The following is a 21,665-nucleotide window of genomic DNA, read 5'->3' as shown; positions in this document are numbered from 1 at the left end:
ACATTGGTGAGGCCTCATCTGGAGTACTGTGTCCAGATTTGGGCCCCACACTACAAGAAGGATGTGAAAAAATTGGAAAGAGTCCAGCGGAGGGCAACAAAAATGATTAGGGGACTGGAAGACATGACTTATGAGGAGAGGCTGAGGGAACTGGGATTGTTTGGTCTGCGGAAGAGAAGAATGAGGGGGGATTTGATAGCTGCTTTCAACGACCTGACAGGGGGTCCAAAGATGATGGATCTAGACTGTTCTCAGTGGCAGCAGATGACAGAACGAGGAGTAATGGTCTCAAGTTGCAGTGGGGGAGGTTTAGGTTGGATATTAGGAAAAACTTTTTCACTCGGAGGGTGGTGAAGCACTGGAATGCGTTACCTAGGGAAGTGGTGGAATCTCCCTCCTGAGAGGTTTTTAAGATCAGGCTTGACAAAGCCCTGGCTGGGATGATTTAATTGGGGATTGGTCCTGCTTTGAGCAGGGGGTTGGACTAGATGATCTCCTGAGTTTCCTTCCAACCCTGATATTCTATGATTCTAGTGCATCTTACTGAACTATTGCTTCACTCAAACTTCAGAATGAATGCATTTAACAAACTCATTGAAGCATTTGATTTTTCTTGTTATTAAAATTTCATTTAATAATCAACTTCACCCAGCGTTTGACATTATGAAATAGGGTGTACAAATAGGAAGATCTATAAAAGCTTTCTCCTTTATAACAAACACCAGTGATGAACACGAAAAAGATGTCTGTGTTTTGGGAAAACAGGGTCTAACCTCCACTTTGGCATGAGCAGGAGCAATTTACATTGACTTTAATGAGAGCGGCATCTGCTTACATCAGAACTGAATATAATCCATTTTAAAATGTTTGTGGATCCAGCTGTTTCGCTTTGTTATGCTTCATAGAGGATTAATAGGAAAAAAAGTATCTTTGATTTGCAGGACATGAAAGCATTTCTGCATAACTCCTCTTTTAAGTTACTCTGAAATCATTAGCCCACAGTAGCCCCAAACTGAGCATTACTTAATAAACAGGCTAGAAGGCAGCAGCATCCAGTGGACAGAGCATGGAACTGTTAGTCGGAAGACCTGGGTTCTATTCCCAGCCTGCTGTGTGACCTTGTGCGAGTTATTTTACCACAATGTCTGTAAAATGGGGACAATTCTTATCCTTTTCTGTAAAGCATTTTAAGCTATAGTGCCAAGTACTAATTATCACTAACAAAAGTTACTCATTACTGAAAATAGAGTGTGGTATGTCCATTTTTTCTTCTTGTTTATTGCGTGACTTGTCTTTTTCTCATAAGTCTGTTTCATACAAAGTATTCACCAAAGGAAAAAAAATTTTCTAGGTGAAATCTTAGTACATGACACATCAGCTTAAGTTTTCAAAAATTTAAGAGAAAGAAATTAGATTCTGACTAGCTTTAAGAGTGCAGCAGAAATACATTAATTACAATTTGCAGCAGCAGTACCAATAAAGTTTAAGTCTAGAGGAGCAAACCTGATAGCAGTCTTAGATCACATCTTCATTGTGAAAGAAAATATCTATGTTCTTTCTGATACCTAAGGCAGTGCTATCCGTATTTATTTAATATTTGCACCCAGCACTCTAAAGTATTATTAGTTTAGTGCTAAAAAGTAACATTTTTCTTTGCATTCCGTGCAATCTTTATGGAGACTTAACTTTGATCTGCCCAAATAGCTATCACTACTTTAATCCCGTTCGTTGTTGCAAAGCTGTTGGACAGTTGATTTTGGATGTTCTAACAACGTGATTGACTTTTCAGAGTTTTCTGTATTTCTAAGCAGAGTCTCTAGTCTCCTTTTGATTTTCTTTTGATCTTCAATAGCGCATCCAATTACAACAGACTGAAATTTCTGATCAATGGGTCCAGATGGTACCTCAGACGTGCATGCACAATAAAGTGACATTAAACGGCTTTTGGAATCTTCCAGATTGTCAAGGAGTTTATTGACTACTTCATCAATCATCCTTGTGGCATGCAAAAGGGATTCCTGCTGCTGTGGGTTTCGTATTGTTTCTACAGAAACCTCAACAGTGAGGGTTCGGCCCATCAGACGACTGGCAGTCAGGCAAAGTTCTTCTCTTTCACCTACATTTAAAAATAAAATGTTCTGATTTACAAACCAGCCCTTTTAGGTATGAACAATTTCACACATACAATCAAATTACCCTAGTGTACGTAGTAGATACATATCTCTGCTGTTGGTTTGCAATAAAAATATTTTTAAAGCAGATCAGAAAGTTAAATTGGTGATTCTATTTTGAACAGTAACTAAAAATAAAGGAGTCCTAAATTTGTCTCTCAACGTTAGACCAAATGTGCTCAGTTTACAGGTGCAATCTAACTGCCGGCCTTTCTATCGCAGCCTGGTCCTTGAAAGTCAAACTCGGTTCCTCCATCTCGTGCATTATCTCCAATAATAATGGTTCTGCATGCTAAATTGGACCCTCATTGACACCTGGCCAACCTCATTCTTTCAGCTGGCTTGCATGCATATAACTGACTGGAACTTATTAGACAAGTCTGTTGATGATGCACAACATGGAATAGAATCCTGCTTCTTAATATTAGCTGTGTTGGCTCTGCAGTGTAAACAGCAGTAAAAAAAGCAGTAAAAGGTTATGTGTTACTGCAATGAGGCAGTATACTGCTTTTGTTCACTGAATAAGAGTGTGCCACTTTCACAGTCACTTTCCCGAGCTGAATTACACTTCAGTGCTTCTTTTTCTTCATGATAGGAAAACGTGAACTAAGCCACTAGTCACAGCATCTACGTAAGCTTCTAGCAGAGCTGCAAAAAAAAAAAAAAAAAAATAAAAAAAAAATAAAATTAAATTAAATAAGTATTTTGCTACATAAAATAGAACTGGATAAAGAGCACTTTACTGGAATTATTGCTTTAGTTCTTGCATGCTATGCAGTAGTGCAACTAAGTGTGGAGAGAAGGGGTAGATTGGTTTCTTAACTTATTAATGTTTGTTAATAAAATGAAATTTCAGGAAGGGGATATGATCTGACCTTACGGTGGCTGAGTGAACTGTATTTTTAGAGCACTACTCACAGGAATAACATAATAGATCCTTGTGGAACCCTACATGAGAGATTTATCAGGGCAGATAAATAACTGAGGCTTTGTCTACACAAGGAACTTATGTCGGCATAACTACGTTGCTCAGGGGTGTGGAAAAGCACTACGTGTCTACATTGTGTAGACAGCACTATGTCGACAGGAGGGCTTCTCCCATCGACATAGCTGCTGCATCTCAGGGAGGTGGTGTATCCACGTAGACAGGAGAAGCTCTCCCATCTAGCATCTTCACTAAATGCTACAGCTGCACCAATGCAGTGCTGTAAGTGTAGACAAGCCCTGACTCAGCATCACCCTCTGCAATCCTTCAATAAAAAGAATGGTACCACTAATAAGCCAGCCAGTTGGCCCCAGTTAGTGTCTGTTAGTTAGATAATATCACCTCATCAGCCGCTGTTTAGATTTTTTCAGAAGTCTTTAGACTCCTGACTTTTCCTTTTGGCTACAGTGGAAGCAGATGAAATATTTTCTTCTAATGGTATACAGCATATTTTAAGTTTGAGAAGCTATTCCCTGTACTTATAATGGGGAATACTGCTAGCACCAAAAATATCTTACTTTATGTTTTTTACTAATAGGTACATGCACCCATTGTATGAGTGGGTATCTAGTACAGTTTCCATGCCAAATTCTGTTTAAAAAAACAAATAAAATTAAAGTAACCAGGAAACCAAAGGACGATGTCCAGATGATATCAGCCTTGCTGTGTCACAACCTTCTTGATACTATTACATAAAAGAAGATGGTTAAAAACAGGGTGACAATCAGCAAGATCACCCCGGCAAGAGATTTGTTTCTTTAGCTGTCTGCTTAACAACTGCTTGTTTGACAGAAGTTGGTACCCTTTCTGATACTGGGGGACAGTATAGATTGTAACCAATGATTATCAGAATACTGTCCTGCTTGACTTTTAATGAACATAGCAGGCAAGGTCCCATTCATCCAATGGATGGTCACCTGAATATCAAGGTAGGTCACCTGAATATCAAGGTAACCTGTGAGTATTACATACAGGAAGAGACTGCTAAGAAACCTCTGTAATAGGAGAAAGGATAAATATGACTGCCTAATAGGCCAATTCTCCCCTTTCGAGACAGCTGAAACTCAATTGTGTCCATCACTTTCTATATGTCTAAATAAAGTCTTCCCCCACCAGGAGCACAGGTGAGCTGACCCTGACTTTGAAAAGGTGGTGATGGGCTGGGCATGCCAAAAGGGTAATTTTCACATATGCAATAATGCTTACAGTAGTCCTCTACACTGAACTAGGATATGAATTTGAATAGTCCGGTGTAAAAAGCTACTAAGGTAACAGGATCCATCTAACTAACACTACATTAGCTCAAACAGATTTACATTTATTCTGTTGCCTCACCACTTTCAAACAGTTCAACTGAGCTGCATGTAAAACAGATATACTAACTGTAATTTAGGATTGTGTCCACTGATTTCTCCAAAACAAGTTTCAAATGAGAATCTAGGAAAAGGCAGGCTCTCACCTTCACTGATGTGCCTCATATCTTGGCTGTTCTGTATACCATGAATCATTTCTAGCAGAGTTTCTTTTTCTTGTTCCATAGCAGATGCTGCATCACGCAAGGCTTCAACCCTGAGTAAAGTTGAACCAAGCAGAAGAAAAAAAAAAATCTATAAATAATAAAGTCATTTCAGCCACATAACATGCTCTCAGTGTTTCCTTGTTTTTTTCAATCAGCCTTGTGAGTTAGTTTTAGCAACACTGCAGTGTTGTTGGACAAGTCACATGTCTGCCAATTCAGGGCAATATCAGGTACACCTATACCATGATAAAAGACCCACAGCACACCCACTGCTAACCTCGGTCAGCTGACTCGGGCTTAGGCTGTGGGGCTGTAAAATTGCAATGTAGACGCACAGGCTTGTGCTGGAGCTGAAGATATGAGGTTTGCGATGCGGGAGGGTCTCAGAGCCTGGGTTCCAACCTGAGCCCAAATGTCTACGCTGCAATTTTTAGCCTGCAGCCTGAGCCCAGGTCAGCTGACCTGGGCTCTGCAAGTTGGAGCCACAGTTATTTTATCACAGTGTAGATGTGATAAAAGGACCATCAAGTCCTTCTATGTAAAAATTTGCTAAGAGAAAAACTAGGATTGCCAACCCTCCAGGAATTAAATATTAATCTTTAATTAAAGATTATGTCATGTGATGAAATCTCCAGGAATTCATCCAACCAAAGTTGCAACCCTAAGAAAAGCTAGAGAGCTCTCTTCAATTCCCTGTGCAGAAATCCCAGGGTACTACGGGGATAAGGAGTTAGCAGCTGCATGGAACATAAGGATTCCTGGGGCATCTTGGTTCCTCCACAGTTCTCAAGGCATCAGTGTAGAGTCACTGTCAATCACAGCATGGCTCTCTCATGAATATTGTAATCCTTGGTATCTCAACTACAGCAATACACCAACCAATCTCTCACCCCTCTCAAGAAAGAGAAAGAAACTATAGAGCCTAAGTTAATGCTGTTCAGCTTGGTATTAACTTCAGATGGAATTTCCTTCTGGATAACACACCTTTTAATAGGGGAGCATGCTGCACTAAATGTTTGCACCCCAGCTCTCCACATTGCCTCCACAATCACTGTTTCCTTAGCAGTAGGTGATGCAGAAGGCGATGCAGAAGGCAAGCAGTTGTAGGAAATGCATAGAGGCCTGTATTTGCCCAGTAGCAGCTTAGGCACGAGCTCACATTCCTAAACTCCAAATGATGCAGCAAACTAGGTTCCTCCTAAAAAAAAGGAGTACTTGTGGCACCTTAGAGACTAACAAATTTATTTGAGCACAAGCTTTCGTGAGCTACAGCTCACTTCATCGGATGCATGTAGTGGAAAATACAGTGGGGAGATTTTATATACATTGAGAACATGAAACAATGGGTGTTACCATACACACTGTAACAAGAGTGATCAGTAAGGTGAGCTATTACCAGCAGGAGAGCTGTGGGGGGAGGGGGGAAGGAAACTTTTGTAGTGATAATCAAGGTGGGCCAGTTCCAACAGTTGACAAGAATGTGTGAGGAACAGAAGGGGGAGGGGAATAAACATGGGGAAATAGTTTTACTTTGTGTAATGACACATCCACTCCCAGTCTTTATTCAAGCCTAAGTTAATTGTATCCAGTTTGCAAATTAATTCCAATTCAGCAGTCTCTCGTTGGAGTCTGTTTTTGAAGGTTTTTTTGTTGAAGAATTGCCACTTTTAGGTCTGTAATCGAGTGACCAAAGAGATTGAAGTGTTCTCCGACTGGTTTTTGAATGTTATAATTCTTGACCTCTGATTTGTGTCCATTTATTCTTTTACATAGAGACTGTTCAGTTTGGCCAATGTACATGGCAGAGGGGCATTGCTGGCACATGATGGCATATATCACATTGGTAGATGTGCAGGTGAACGAGCCTCTGATAGTGTGGCTGATGTGATTAGGCCCTATGATGGAGTCCCCAGAATAGATAGTTGGAAATGGGCTTTGTTGCAAGGATAGGTTCCTGGGTTAGTGGTTTTGTTGTGTGGTGTGTGGTTGCTGGTGAGTATTTGCTTCAGGTTGGGGGGGCTGTCTGTAAGCAAGGACTGGCCTGTCTCCCAAGATCTGTGAGAGTGATGGGTCATCCTTCAGCATAGGTTGTAGATCCTTGATGATGCGTTGGAGAGGTTTTAGCTGGGGACTGAAGGTGATGGCTAGTGGCGTTCTGTTATTTTCTTTGTTGGGCCTGTCCTGTAGTAGGTGACTTCTGGGTACTCTTCTGGCTCTGTCAATCTGTTTCTTCACTTCAGCAGGTGGGTACTGTAGTTGTAAGAACGCTTGATAGAGATCTTGTAGGTGTTTGTCTCTGTCTGAGGGGTTGGAGCAAATGCGGTTGTATCGTACAGCTTGGCTGTAGACAATGGATCGTGTGGTGTGGTCTGGATGAAAGCTGGAGGCATGTAGGTAAGTATAGTGGTCAGTAGGTTTCCGGTATACAGTGGTGTTTATGTGACCATCGCTTATTAGCACCATAGTGTCCAGGAAGTGGATCTCTTGTGTGGACTGGTCCAAGCTGAGGTTGATGGTGGGATGGAAATTATTGAAATCATGGTGGAATTCCTCAAGGGCTTCTTTTGCATGGGTCCAGATGATGAAGATGTCATCAATGTAGCGCAAGTAGAGTAGGGGCATTAGGGGACGAGAGCTGAGGAAGCGTTGTTCTAACCCGACCCTCTTTCTCTGGTAATCATCATCATACTACACACAAAATGTGTAACATCCTTCTATTTGGGGGACGCGCATGTCACATAAGCTTTGCTCTGTGTGCTCTATGTTTAGTCATATTTGGCCATTATTTGTGCTCCTTTATTCTCCGCTCCCCCTTTTGCTGTGTACAAGAGAGCTTGATCTGGCCTTCAGATTTGGAAATACTATACTGGAAACCTGGGTTTCAATCCTTCAGTTAATTTCCCAATCCTTCACCATGCCCTGAAGGTTAGGAGTTTCGAATTGATTAAAGTAATTGGGGAACACCACAAATAGACAGAAAATGCACAGTAGAGAATCATTAGCACTGGAGATAAGTGCCAGAAGATAAAATTTTCCCCACTCAGTCCTCCAGTTTCTGCACTTGCCTGAGTAATATTAATGTCATGGTGAAGAGCAGTGGTGGGCAACTCACAGCCTGCAGGCCACATACAGCCCACCAGGGTAATCCGCTAGCAGGCAGCCAGACAGTGTGTTTACATTTGCACGGCCGCCCGCAGCTCCCAGTGGCCGCAGTTCTCCATTCCCAGCCAGTGGGAGCTGTGGGAAGCGGCGGACAGCATGTCCCTGTGGCCCAGGCCGCTTCCTGCAGCTCCCATTGGCCGGGAATAGCAAACTGCAGCCATAGGGAGCTGCGGGTGGCCATGCAAATGTAAACAAACTGTCTGGCAGCCTGCCAGTGGATTACCCTGACGGGCTGTGTGCACTCCGCAGGCTGCCCACCACTGGTGCAGTGGGTTTGTTGAGATTTAACTGGCTGCTAGGATTGTGCAAGAATGACACAAACTCTGCTTTCCCAGTTCCCCCACCTGTCGTATGATGACCATCACATGAATGTGTTGACAGTTCTAGACTCTTCCAACAGACAAGGCAGAAATTTTAGACAATTCCCAAATTGAGGTCAGTTTCATTGTGTCTATGGAACTCTTTGTAAAAATCAAGAGAATCCAGCTATCCTGCAATGTTTATTAAACATACTGAAAAAATGTGATCTATTCTCTCTGACATTCACTTGGATATTAGCTACAACCAGAGTGCCAATACCATTAATATTTTTACCTAAAAAAATTCCTATCCCCTGGAAAATAAATACAAAGTAATTTATGATAGAATACAACAAATGGGCAGGATTGCTTGGGCCACATAGCTCTGCATAAATGACCACACAAGTACAATAGGGACAGGTTCTTTTACTTTCCCCCTTATGTAACTGCTTTATATTTCTAATTCTTCCATCTCAACTAAAGGTGGCAAAGGTAGACAGATAGATTTTGCTTCGTGGCACTGAGTAACCATTTAGGTTCCAATAATATCTTGACCAAATTCCCTTTACATAGTCCATTTTGCACAAACATGTGGCTGCAATTTTTCTGTCTTCTTTTCCTCAAAGTCTAAGTTTTTATTTGTTCTGTTTTTTTTTTTATTGGGTGTGGGAATTAAAATGGCCTCCCATGTATATCCCCATACTACTCTTGAGCCTAACTTCATTTCAACTCACCCTTCCAACTAAAGGCAGACAATGCCTGGGGAAAGGATGATGGGAGGATTACTTAATAGCAACATGATACATGCCTTTCCAAGAGAGATCAAATACACTATTTCTACAGATTTCCCAGACTAGGAACTTCAGCTACGAAATTAAATCCCTGATGTTCCCTGGCCTTACATCTCTGAGGTTGCAGAGCATTGTACTAAAATTACACCACTAAATTGTCCTAACTGCTATACATTTGTGGCATTCCAGTAGTACTGCTGTTTTTATAAATCAACCTTCAGTTGTAATTTTACTGACAAATTTTTCTCATCTATCCCAGTGTTCATTAACGATAGTACCAAGCACAGTCAGAACACAGCTCACTCTCTCTTTCTGACAGAATCCACCAAGCAGTCAAAATACTTTGTACTCTAGAGCATTACAGGTTGTAGCCACAAGATGGTGATCACTATTCACTGTTTATATGTGTCTGCAGTAAAAAAAGTTACACTGGTTTAACTCAAGTGATTTAAAATGGAGTTAAATCAGTGCAACCTCCTAATGCAGATACATTTAAACTGGTTTAACCTTTGCTCAAAAGGGTTTGATCTGCATTTAATCAATTTTAAATTTAAGTTTAGTTAAAATAGTACAACTTTTCTAACACGCAAGACATTAAGTATATTTATCTTGATAAACCTGTCATAGTACTAGAAGATGATATACAAATCACTCTTTTTACATCTTTGTAAGTTAAAGCTAGGTTGTGTGTGTGTGTTTGGGAGAGGGAGGCAGGATTATGATACTGTCCATCAAAAGAAGCTTACTCAAAAAAAGCAATTTTTCAACATTATTCCCAGGACCATTGTGCAGATGATGAATTCAATCTGGATGTGAGTACATAGGTGCTGGAACTAGGGGTGCTGCTGCACCCCCTGGCTTGAAGTGGGTTTCATCACACACAGGGTTTACAGTTTTGCTCAATGGCACTCAGCACCTCCCCTATACAAACTGTTCCAGCGCCCCAGTTAGTATACATTGGGAGAACTGGAAGCTCTTCAGGGCAGAGATTGTCTGTTTGTATCCAATACAGTGTGGAAACTGGTGATGGTATTAAACAAACACTTTATTTTCTTAAGTTTCCTGTACAGCGAATTCAAAGATGAAGGCATTTATGGTCGTCTCTGAGATAAACATGCATCTACATCACTGCCCCAAAGATTTCAGCCAGAAAATGAGTTGAGAGCAAAAGATGGCTGGAAAAAAGATAGCTTAGATAAAGGAATAAGCAAAAATTCATTTAGATTTTTTTTTCACTCTTAAGAGGAGACAATAATAAAATAATCCTGCTATGATGAAAATGCAGAAATATTTAGATACAAATCTAACCATTGTAAGTGAAAGCATATGTTTAAGACGTACTTAAACTTATTTTATTTATGTTTATTGTAACTGGTGAAGGGAAAATAATTTAATATAAATTCTTGACAAAGGCGTGGATTTTGGGGGGAGGGTGAGGAAAGTATTGTAAAGTGACTCATTTTCATCATAATAATAAAGATAGTAAAGCAGTGAATTGATTTTGTATCTGAGTTAGTTCCCTTTTTACGGCACTTTTACAAGGCCGTTTTAATGATTATATTAAATAACTCAACTATGCCTCTTTTAAAAAGACATTGGTTAAAGTATTTTTCAGAACTTTTGTTAAAAAGTATCCCTTCATTGTTGTTCCCCTGGAAACTTGAAACTAAAATTAAGAAATTTGGAGAGTTTTTAACAGATTTTTATAGTAATTCAATTGCACGCATACATTGATTCAACACACTCAATAAGAGCCTGATACAATTCCATCAAAGCCAATGGGATCCTTTTCAATTATGTCAGTGGTTTTTGGATCAAGTCCTACCATCTGACATTGAAAAACAGTGAACTGCATTACAGAAATGCATCTTGAATCAGTATAATTCTAAAGAGGATTTCTAAAATACCACTTCCTTAAAATACTGAGTGATTGTTATGTGATTAGAAGCTGACAGCTTAGTTTAGCAAGATTTTGTAGAATATCAGGATAATTATAAACATTTCATATTATCCAGTTGATAAAAATGCTCTTTAAAAAGTAATGCCTTGATAAGTGTTAATATCTTATGTCAAATCTGATAACTAGATGTTGAGAATTATTTTATTTGCAATAATTGCTGTTTAGTGGCTACTCTAGACATTTGTGTCTACTACAGTATGTTGCATCACCACAAAGTGGCACTTGTCAGCGAGATTTTTTTTTTTTTTTGGTATTATCTGCAAAATGCAAGGAATGCATGGTCCTGCAGAGTAATTCATGGCCTTCTCACCCGAGAGGTGACCTCTTGGGGTCAGGACTGAGACATGTTGTGATATTCAACATGGTACACTGCTGCTGCTGTTCATGCATTTATTCTTTGGATAAACAGAAGACTTCAGTCTCCAGAGCTATTAATCTGGAATGGCACAGCTAAGTATAGGCCTGTCAGCCTTACATCGATTCTGGACAAGATAATGGAACTGCTGATATCGGAATCATTTAATAAAGAATAAATGTGGGACTCGATTAGTAAAGAATTAAAGGAGGGTAATGTAATTAATGCAAATCAACATGGGTTTATTGAAAATGGATCCTGTAAAACTAACTATATCCTTTTTTTTTTATGAGATTACAAGTTTGGTTGATACAGGTAATAGCGTTGACATAATATACTTAGGCTTCTGTAAGGCACTCGATTTGGTTCCACACCACATTTTGATTAAAAAGAACAATATAAAATTAATACGAGACACAAGGTGGATGAGATAATATCTTCTATTGGACCAACCTCTGTTGATGAAAGAGACGAGCTTTTGAGCTACACAGAACTTTTCTGACCTGAAGAATATATTACCTCACCCACCTTGTCTCTCAAATATCCTGGGACCAAAACTGCTACAATGACACCGCAAACATAAAATTAACACAGCACATATTAAATGGATTAAAAACTGGCTGACTGATAGATCTCAAAAAGTAACTGTAAATGGGGAATCGTCATAGAGTGTTTCCAGTGGGTCCTGCAGGAATTGGTTCTTGGCCCTATGCTATTTAACATTTTTATAAACAAAATCATCACTGATAAAGTTAGCAGATGACACTAAAATTGGGAAAGTGGCAAATAGTGAAGAGTACATGTCTCTGATTCAGAGCAATCTGGATCGCATAGTAAAACAGGTGCACGCAAACAATATGCATTTTAATACTGCTAAATATAAATAGCTATATCTAGGAACAAAGAATGTAGGCCATACTTATAAGGTGGGAGATGCTATACTGGAAAGCAGTGACTGAAAAAAAAATTGGGGGTAGTGGTGAATAATCAGCTGAAATGGGCTCTCAGTGTGATGCTGTACCCAAAGCAGCTAAAGCAATCCTTGGATACATAAACAGGAGAATCTCAAGTAGGAGTAGAGAGGTTATTTTACCTCTATATTTGGCACTGGTGGAATACTGTGTCCAGTTCTGGAACTCAAAATTCAAGAATGATGTTGGTAGATTTGAGAGGGCTCAGAGAAGAGCCACAAGAATGACTGAATGATTAGAAAACATGCCTTATAGTGACTGAATTCTTTGAGTCTATCTATTTAGCTTAGCAAAGAGAAGGTTAAGGGGTGACTTGATTACACTCTACAAATACCTACAATTTGTAACAAATATTTAATAGTGGGCTCTTTAATCTAGCAGAGAAAGTTATAACATTATCCAATGGCTGGAAGTTGAAGCTAGGAAAATTCAGACTGGAAATAAGGTGTAAATTTTTCACAGTGAGGGTAAACAACCACTGGAACAATTTACAAAGGGCTGTGGTGAAGTCTCCATTACTGAATATTTTAAAATCGAGATTAGATGTTTTCCTAAAATATATGATCTAGGAATTATTTTGGGAAAGTTCTCTGGCCAGTGTTATGCAGGAGTTCAGACTCTATGATCACAGTGGTCCCTTCTGGCCTTGAAATGTATGAATCTATGAGCTCTAAAATATGCAACTTCTCATCCTCACCTTCAAGGCCCTGCACAACTTTGATCCTAACTTTGCTCCATGTACTTTTTATGATGAATTTCCCTTCCTGCATTAGTGAAAGGACGGGACATCAAAACCTGTTAAAATTCATTCGAACACAAGGCACGGCTAATTTTTTCAATGCAGTGGAAATAGCAGCATCTCAACCTTATGTAACAAGTGCACCGACTTTCATATTCAACTTGGAGAAGGGTGTGAATGTGTCTGGGAAGGAGGTTCAAAAAGGGAGACAGAAGCATGGAGAAAATGACTGCCCGCAAGTGGGAGGGACCTCAGTCTGACATGTAACCAGGCCAATACGAAATAAATCTTTCTAGCTTACTTAGGTGCATACATCTGGAATATCACACATTCAAAAAAATACATTATATCTACTAATCTAATACTTTTATTTATTTGGCAGAGGAGCAGATTCTCCCTGTAGTGCAATATAATCACTGTCAGGGATCATGGGATACTAACTTATCTTTTCCCACAATTCCACTGATGCTCCATGAATTGGTCCCAAAAAGAAGTATGGTAGTGAAAATTAACTTTTTTTTTTTTAAACAGATAAGGTATTAGATTTCTTTTCTCTCACAACATCTTCATAATCTTACAATTCTAATTTTCCTTTCCTGTGTAGTATTTAATGTAAATCAACCATAAAAAGAATTGTGTTAATAAAACAATTCCCTTGACATAAATTAAGTACTGTAACAACACATTAATGCTGATTTGCTAACACACCCAGAAGAGCTCAACTAAGCAAATACATTTTTAATCAAATTGAATATTTGGTACAGTACTAAGAGTGAAAATATTAAGCTTTAACACGTTTGAAAGGGTTCTGATTAGACCTTTGCCACTCAACCAAAACCCAATGGCACCCGACTACTAGTGTTGGGTCTGGGTCTGGTCAGGTGTAATCTGACTAGCATACATTCTGAGTAGTCACTTATCACTGACTGTGCCAACTATGCTATTCATCGGCAGTGAAAGCTAACTTTGAATGTGTGTGCTAAGGTGCACATGGGGGAAGAAGGGGCAGTGGGAGGCCCCAGTTGGAAGCAGAGAGGAGCAGAGGGAGTTAAGGGGTCGTTGGGGTGGGGGGGGAAAGCTGGGAGATATAAAAGGACAGTGGGAGAGCTCAGGAAGGCCTAGGAGCAGAAATGACACCTGCCTGGAAGAGCCCTTCCAGTCCCTACCTCCCACCTACTTGTGCCCAGTTCCTCAGGGGAACAACTCTGTCTGGGTGGCCCTGCTTTCCTGCCCAGTCCTGGCTGTAGCCTCCCCAGCTCCCTCTGTGCTGACCGCCACTGAGTGCCCATTGTCCAGGCCTGTTACCAGCACCTGACATCTCAGAGGACTCTCTGCAGCTGGGGAAAGAAAAGGCCTACCTGGAGCAGGACCAGCTCCCCACTACAGGCACTGGCATCAGGGCCCCGCTTAGCTCAGTTCCTACTCCCTGGTCTGATCCTGGGCATGGCTCCAGTCCCTCCGGTCCTGCTCTTGCCTCTGCCCTCATGGATGTGATGCATTGAGGCAGAAACACAGTTCAACCCCCACAATATTTCAACTGCAGGGAGCTAGCCCCCTCACCCCCCCCAAGTTCTGTTGCCCCAGTGCTATTATTTGCAATTTTAAGCCAGTGAGTCCTTCCTTCTTCATTATTTTCTCAGGCCAGGTATGAAAACAACTTGACGGTCTTGGGATCAGGTCAGATTGGCTGTGGTCTAGTTGGGTTTAGTTCAGGATTTAACATTAGGCCTGAGCAGACCTTTGCTATTCATTGGTTCCTGATCCTCCAGTGAAGGACATCTCAGTCAAAATAAAAAGGCTGCATAGAGTTCTCAAGACTTCTTTTCTGATCATCAGCTCATTAGAGATATAATAAAATCTTCCACTACGGAGCAGGAATCTAACCAGACTGTAAATCTATAAAAATACAAACTTGAACCCACTCTTTTTACATATATAAATTATTAAACAAAGTATTATACAGAAATGCCATTATACAAACTATAATAATATAAAGGTCAATAGTATACAAAATATTTTTATGCAGAATGAATATATATATGGATATATACACTATCATATTATTCCACTTACTTGTATATTCCATGATCATTTTTGTATAGCATCACTTATTCAAATATCAGTTTTTCACAACACTATAGAATGTAAATTAAAATATAAGTAAACTATGTAGATTGCAATAGTACCTGTAGGTTTAGTGGCTTGGGGATTCAAGAGCCAAGTATTGGGAAGAATGAGAGAGGACAAGGAAAAGGGAAAGCACACAAAACAATACCACTAGTTAGTTTTTGAGAGGTCTGAGTCGAAACACCTCACTTCACTGTCACCTGCTGTCAAGTATTTCATTTTGTATTTACTTGTTTGAGGAGCCATGGATTTTTTTCTGAATTTCACCCATCGTTCCCCCATATCCTGCTAGTATTTTCAGAAAGGTAACTTGGGCCCCCAATCCTGCAAATACTTATACACTTGTTAAAAATGTATGCATGTGAACAGCCCCACATGTGTAATGTCAAACAGATACATACGTGTTTGCAGCATTGGGGCTTTGATGTTGATTAACAATTTCAAGCAAATTCTTGTAGTTACAACAGTGACATAGTGTTTTTCTTTCTGTATTTTGCACTCTGACTTCCAATTTATTCATTGTTTTGAATATCAATTAAGAACACTACATAAAGAAACCCAGTTCTCCTTATTTCTGCTTTTTACTTGGCCTACAAATGATTGAAAGCAAGTGCAGTGTCTTCCTCTAGTACAGGGATGGGCAAACTTTTTGGCCTGAGGGCCACATCTGGGTATGGAATTGTATGGCGGGCCATGAATACTCACGAAATTGGGGTGAGGGCTCCGGCTGGGGTGCGGGCTCTGGGGTGGTGCCAGAAATGAGGAGTTCAGGGTTTGGGAAGGGGCTCTGGTTTGGGGCAGGGAGTTGGGGGGTGGGGGTGAGGGTTCTGGCTGGGGTGCAGGCTCTGGGATGGGGCTGGGGATGAGGGTTGGGGGTGCAGGAGAGTGCTCCGGGCTGGGACCGAGGGGTTCAGAGGGCGGGAAGGGGATCAGGGCTGGGTCAGGGGTTAGGGCACAGGAAGGGGTCAGGAGTGCAGGATCTGGGCAGTGCTTACCTCAAGCAGCTCCTGGAAGCAGCAGCACGTCCCCCCTCAGGCTCCTATGCGGAGGTATGGCCGGAGGGGGGACATGCCGCTGCTTCTGGGAGCCATGGCACATGCGGATGCAGCCCCCGGGCCATAGTTTGCCCATCCCTTCTCTAGTGCATGTCACTTATCTGACCACAACATTCCCCCATGGAACAGATAGGTCAGTCTGCACTTTTGTTTCCAGATGAGTAATTTGACACTTGCTTTTTTACTGGAGCTGTAACACTTATCTGTATTTTAAAGCATTTTGACTTATTCGAATTGCTCTATATAAAGGTTATGCAGCAAAATAAACTTTTAAATTAGTTAATAATTGTTGGTAGGTTTTGTGTGGTTCACTGTGCAGCCTCTTTTGAAACAGTGATAAACACAATGCAGCAACACAAAGTGAAGCTTTTTCAATGTAATATGATGAACTATTTAGCATCTCTGTTCTGAGGTATCCTACTTAATAAACACCTACTTAAGAAAAAAATTTCCCCTGTAGTTTCAGAAGGACAGAGACACACTTTAAGGGAAGCAATAGGGTACTGTAGGGAATGTGATTAAATTCTTAGCTTGCATATATTTTTAGAGAGCTCTTAATTCACTTACTTATGGACACCAGAATACCATGACCTATATATAGATGCAGATGAGCTTTTTTGGAGAAAAATGGAAGTCATGGCAATGGAAAACCTCCAAGCCTGTAGAAATAACAAATATCCAATTTTCTGGGTGGAACAATTCCTTGACAATCAAGCTAGCAAATCTAAGGCCTCGGATCGGCAGGTAGAGATCAATCTATCGGGGATCGATTTATCGTGTCTAGTGTAGACGCGATAAATCGATCCCCGATCCCTCTGCCGTCGATTCCGGAACTCCACCACGGCGAGAGGCGGAAGCAGAGTTGATGGGGGAGCGGCGGCCATCGATTCCATGCCGCGAGGACGCGAAGTAAGTGATTCTAAGTCGATCTAAGATACGTCGACTTCAGCTACGCTATTCTCATAGCTGAAGTTGCGTATCTTAGATCGATCCCCCCTCACTAGCGTAGACCAGGCCTAAACAACTTCTACCAATGGAGCCCAATTCCAACATATCCTCTCCCCTTTATCTCAGATTTACTAGCTTTTACTTTTGAAGCCTACCCTCAGAACTGGGGTTGGAATAAATTGGAAAAACTAGTTATGGGTTAAGAATTATATGATTAAGCTAATAATTTTATAGTTCTGTGTCCCCAATGTCATCACTTCAGTGAGAATGGTAGATTTGTACTGTGTTCAACTGCATTTCACCATTTATATTACCAAGAATAATCCAACAAATAGTTTTATTTCACTCAGTGCAATATGATGTATATTAAATTACACTCCCCAGCCACACTAACACCATTCAAAGAAAGATTGTTGGTGTTGCTGCCTAGAAGCAGCACTTCATTCTTTAAAGCAGTGACTTTTTTTTTTTTTTAATCCACTGACTACTCTTGTATGCAGAAACCCTACTGTTCTCACAGATTGGTGGGACGGGGGATAATCCCTAGTTGTAACAAAAGATGAACTAGTCAACAGTTTCATTTGTGGAACAGATTTTCTTGAACGCAGCAGGGAAGATGAGGAAACTGATATCACAGCAGGGTACTGTCTTTGGGGATGCGGGAGGCCAAGGAAAGAAATCAGTTGAAAACCGTATTCCTGTCTGACAATTTTCACTCCTGTAATTACAAGTAACATCTAAAATTACTACAACTAAAACAAATTGTGAAGTAATGCACACTGGAGGCAAAAACACAAACTACGCCTACACCTTGTACAGTTCTCTTAACTGGATCAGCTCAGGAAAGGGACTTGGTAATCATTGTGGACAGCTAAACAAAAACCTCTGCTCAATGTGCAGCTGTAGTCAAAAAAGCTAACAAGCTGTTATATGAATAAAAAATGGGATGAAGAACAATAGGGAAAATATATTATAATGTCGTATACCCTCATAATCAATGGTATACCCTCATTTAGAATACTATGTGCTGTTCTGATCACCCCACCTCTAAAAAGGATACAGCAGAATTAGAGGGGATTCAGGGACGTGGAAAAACTCATTTGAAGAGAGACTGAAAAGATTGGGACTGTTCAATGGAGCTGCCACTGGCCAAACTGCTCAGGACTGGGAGCTGCCTCCTGATCTGCTGCACAGAGGCAGGCAGGGGCTGGTGTCCCCCTCCTCCCGCCCATGTACCCTGTCTCCACTGACCTGGGGTGGGGGGGACACGGAGACTCTGTCTGTGCTGATGCCTCTGGCTCAGGAGCAGGAGCTGGGGCTGAACTGAGTGTTTGACTTAAAGCGACAGTGCACTCACACACACACACTTGTATTATAATTATTGTTGTTGATGGTGTTACTTTTTGATACTTCCTGTCGAAATGCACAATGCACATATATTCTCTAATATTATTCTTTCACAGTTCATTAAGGATTGCAGTACTGTTATTTTAGTTTTTTGACTGGTCTGTGCATTTCATAATTTTATTTCTCTCTTATGCTTAAATTTAATTATTTGAATAGTGAGTTCTAAAACACCTAACCTGTCTTGGCTGCAGTAATTATCTTTATTACTTTTATTACCATATTGTGCTTTGTCATTCTTTATTTAAAGTGGTGTAATCAAATAATAGTATCCTTCTAGAACATAAATCCAGCCCCAGAGCACCCACAGAGTCAGCGCCTATGAACATATATGCCAAAGTAAAGAGAAAAAAATGTAATGACATATGTTAAAGTAAATATGTTTTTAGTGGAGTGAACAACAATGGACTAAAATAGAGTAGATAATGGCAGCAACACAGAGTGTGTCTGTTAGAGAAAGTATGCAGATTTTAAGCAGATGTTACTTATTTTTATTTCTCTCCACTAAAGATAGTGTACAAAGGATCAAACTTATGTTTTGATATCTTTGTTAAGGCTCCAAAACTGATACCTCAGGGATTGGGAATATCTTGCTGTATTATCTCCTGATCGTACATATGAACTTAAAATATGGCTTTAACTAGTGTTTGTATATCTTTTTCTTTACATAGGAATTAGACACAGTGCTCCTGACAGCTAATTTCTAAATTATCTGAAAAGAAAAAAAACAACAAAAAAACCCAACCCCATAATCCTAGAGTTTTCATGTGCCTAACTAGCCCCTGCAATCAGTTAAATTTGCCCTCTCCTACTAAAACCTGAAATGGCACCTTGGCTCCACTGGATTATTGTATCTTCTGTGAAACAAGACGATTCTCTAAGGAAAATGGAGCTCCCCTTATAAAGCAAAGGGCTCCCCTGCTGCCTAACCCTCCAAAATTCAAATATGCTGTGTTCAGTAAGAAGTGTGACCACATGTTTCAGAGTAGCAGCTGTGTTAGTCTGTATCTGCAAAAAGAACAGGAGTACTTGTGGCACCTTAGAGACTAACAAATTTATTAGAGCATAAGCTTTCGTGGGCTACAGCCTACTTCATCGGATGCATAGAATGGAACATAAAGTAAGAAGATAGATATATAGATATATATACACACATATAGATAAGTTGGAAGTTACCTTACAAACTGTGAGAGGCTAATTAGTTAAGATGAGCTGTTATCAGAAGAAAAAAACTTTTGTAGTGATAATCAAGATAGCCCATTTAGACAGTTGACAAGAAGGTGTGAGGATACTTAACTTAGGGAAATAGATTCAATATGTGTAATGACCCAGCCACTCCCAGTCTCTATTCAAACCCAAGTTAATGGTATCTAGTTTGCATATTAATTCAAGCTCAGCAGTTTCTCACTGGAGTCTGTTTCTGAAGCTTTGCTGTTGCAAAATTGCCACCCTTAAATCTTTAATAAGTGGCCAGAGAGGTTGAAGTGTTCTCCTACCGGTTTTTGAATGTTATGATTCCTGATGTCAGATTTGTGTCCATTTATTCTTTTGTGTAGAGACTGTCCAGTTTGACCAATGTACATGGGAGAGGGGCATTGCTGGCACATGATGGCATATATCACACTGATAGATGTGCAGATGAACAAGCCCCTGATGGTGTGGCTAATGTGATTAGATCCTATGATGGTATCATCTGAATAAATGTGTGTGACCACAGGGTCTCTATAATGACAACTTTCAGAGTAGCAGCCATGTTAGTCTGTATCCTCAAAAAGAAAAGGAGTACTTGTGGCACCTTAGAGACTAAAAAATTTATTTGAGCATAAGCTTTCGTGAGCTACAGCTCACTTCATCAGATGCAACTGAGCATCCGATGAAGTGAGCTGTAGCTCACGAAAGCTTATGCTCAAATAAATTTTTTAGTCTCTAAGGTGCCACAAGTACTCCTTTTCATTATAATGACAACTGTGTTTTTCTACCCCCATGAGCCTGGAAACTATATTTAGGTCTCTCCCCAGTCCCCCCCTCCCGCCCGCACTGCAGTGGAAGCAGCTGTGCTCTTCACTCACAGCCTGTTTAAATTCCAGCAGGAGCAAACTTCTTTTTCATTCAAGTCCGGTGGCAGGAATAGACGCACAGATGGGAGACAAGAAATCAGCAACAGCATCAAACTACTGAGGCTTCCAATACACACACTCCACCGCCACTGGCTGAGCACATCTCTAGCAGGGCTCCTCTCCAATTGCAGAAACACACTTCAACAGTCCTTACTGGAGCATTAGCAAGACCCCTCAAAAAATGCCCTGCGCACTAGCAGGACACCTTCCCCCGCCCCGCCCCGCCCCCATACCCTGCCGCACTAGCAGGACGCCCCCCCCGCCCCAATATGCTCCCCCCCCCACAAAAAAATGCCCTACCGCACTAGCAGGACACCTTCTCCCCTCCCCCCCCAAAATACCCTGCCGCACTAGCAGGAGCCCCCAGCCCCCTCTGCACTGCCAGAACCCCGGCCGCGCGCCGGGCCCCGACCCCAGCCGGGCCGTACCTGAGCTCCAGCTCGTCCAGGTTCTGCAGCAGGCGGCCGGAGCAGGCGGCCATGGAGGTGGAGCGGAAGAAGCGCCCGCGGAGCTGCCCCGCCGTCTGTCCCTCGCTGGCCTTAGAGCTGACCCTGGCCTGGGCCATGGCGCTCCCGGGCCTGAGGAGCCGGGGCTGCGGCTGCGGCTCCGCCTCCCGCTCCCCCCAGAGCGGACCCCGCGCAGCGCCAAAGGAGGAGACCGGCCGCCGCCTCCCGCCGGCGTCTGGCCCCTGCCCCACTGGGGCGACCCCTCACAGGGATGGGGCGGAGACTCGCCTCCCACCACGGGGAGATGGGGCTGAGACTCGCCCCTCACCCCGCAGTGATGTGAGCCGGTAGCCAGTCACCTAATGGGGGTTGCCTGCCTGCTCCCTGCCAGGGGGATGGGAGAGACAGACTCAGAGTCGCCCCTCCATCGCATCCACACCCCGTGGGGCCGGGCGGGGGCGTGGCCCACAGCACCCCTCCCCAGCCATGGGGCAGGACTCCTTCTGCTGGGGAAAGTGACAGACTCTCCACCCGGCCTCCTGTAGAAGCCCAGGGCAGGTACCCTGCTAGGCGGAGTCTCCCACTGCCCCCCTGGAATAACTCTACCCACTGGGTG

The 21,665-nt window shown here is 41.7% G+C and overlaps 1 protein-coding gene across 1 annotated transcript; it reads right to left on the bottom strand.

Annotated features, from left to right (window-relative positions):
* Nucleotides 1-410: 410 nt before the first annotated feature.
* On the bottom strand, nt 411-21,454 carry BAG2 (BAG cochaperone 2). Its single transcript, XM_037894253.2, has 3 exons — nt 21,032-21,454; nt 4,616-4,725; nt 411-2,116 (listed from the first exon to the last, which is right to left on the bottom strand). Exons 1-3 carry the CDS (start codon nt 21,166-21,168, stop codon nt 1,716-1,718), a joined length of 648 nt encoding a protein of 215 aa, XP_037750181.1. The 5' UTR covers nt 21,169-21,454; the 3' UTR covers nt 411-1,715.
* Nucleotides 21,455-21,665: the final 211 nt, after the last annotated feature.

This window comes from Chelonia mydas, chromosome 3, assembly GCF_015237465.2.
Source record: "Chelonia mydas isolate rCheMyd1 chromosome 3, rCheMyd1.pri.v2, whole genome shotgun sequence".
NCBI classification, from domain to species: domain Eukaryota; kingdom Metazoa; phylum Chordata; order Testudines; family Cheloniidae; genus Chelonia; species Chelonia mydas.
Note: the sequence above shows the minus strand (reverse complement) of the source record. Positions and strands in the feature narration are given on the sequence as shown.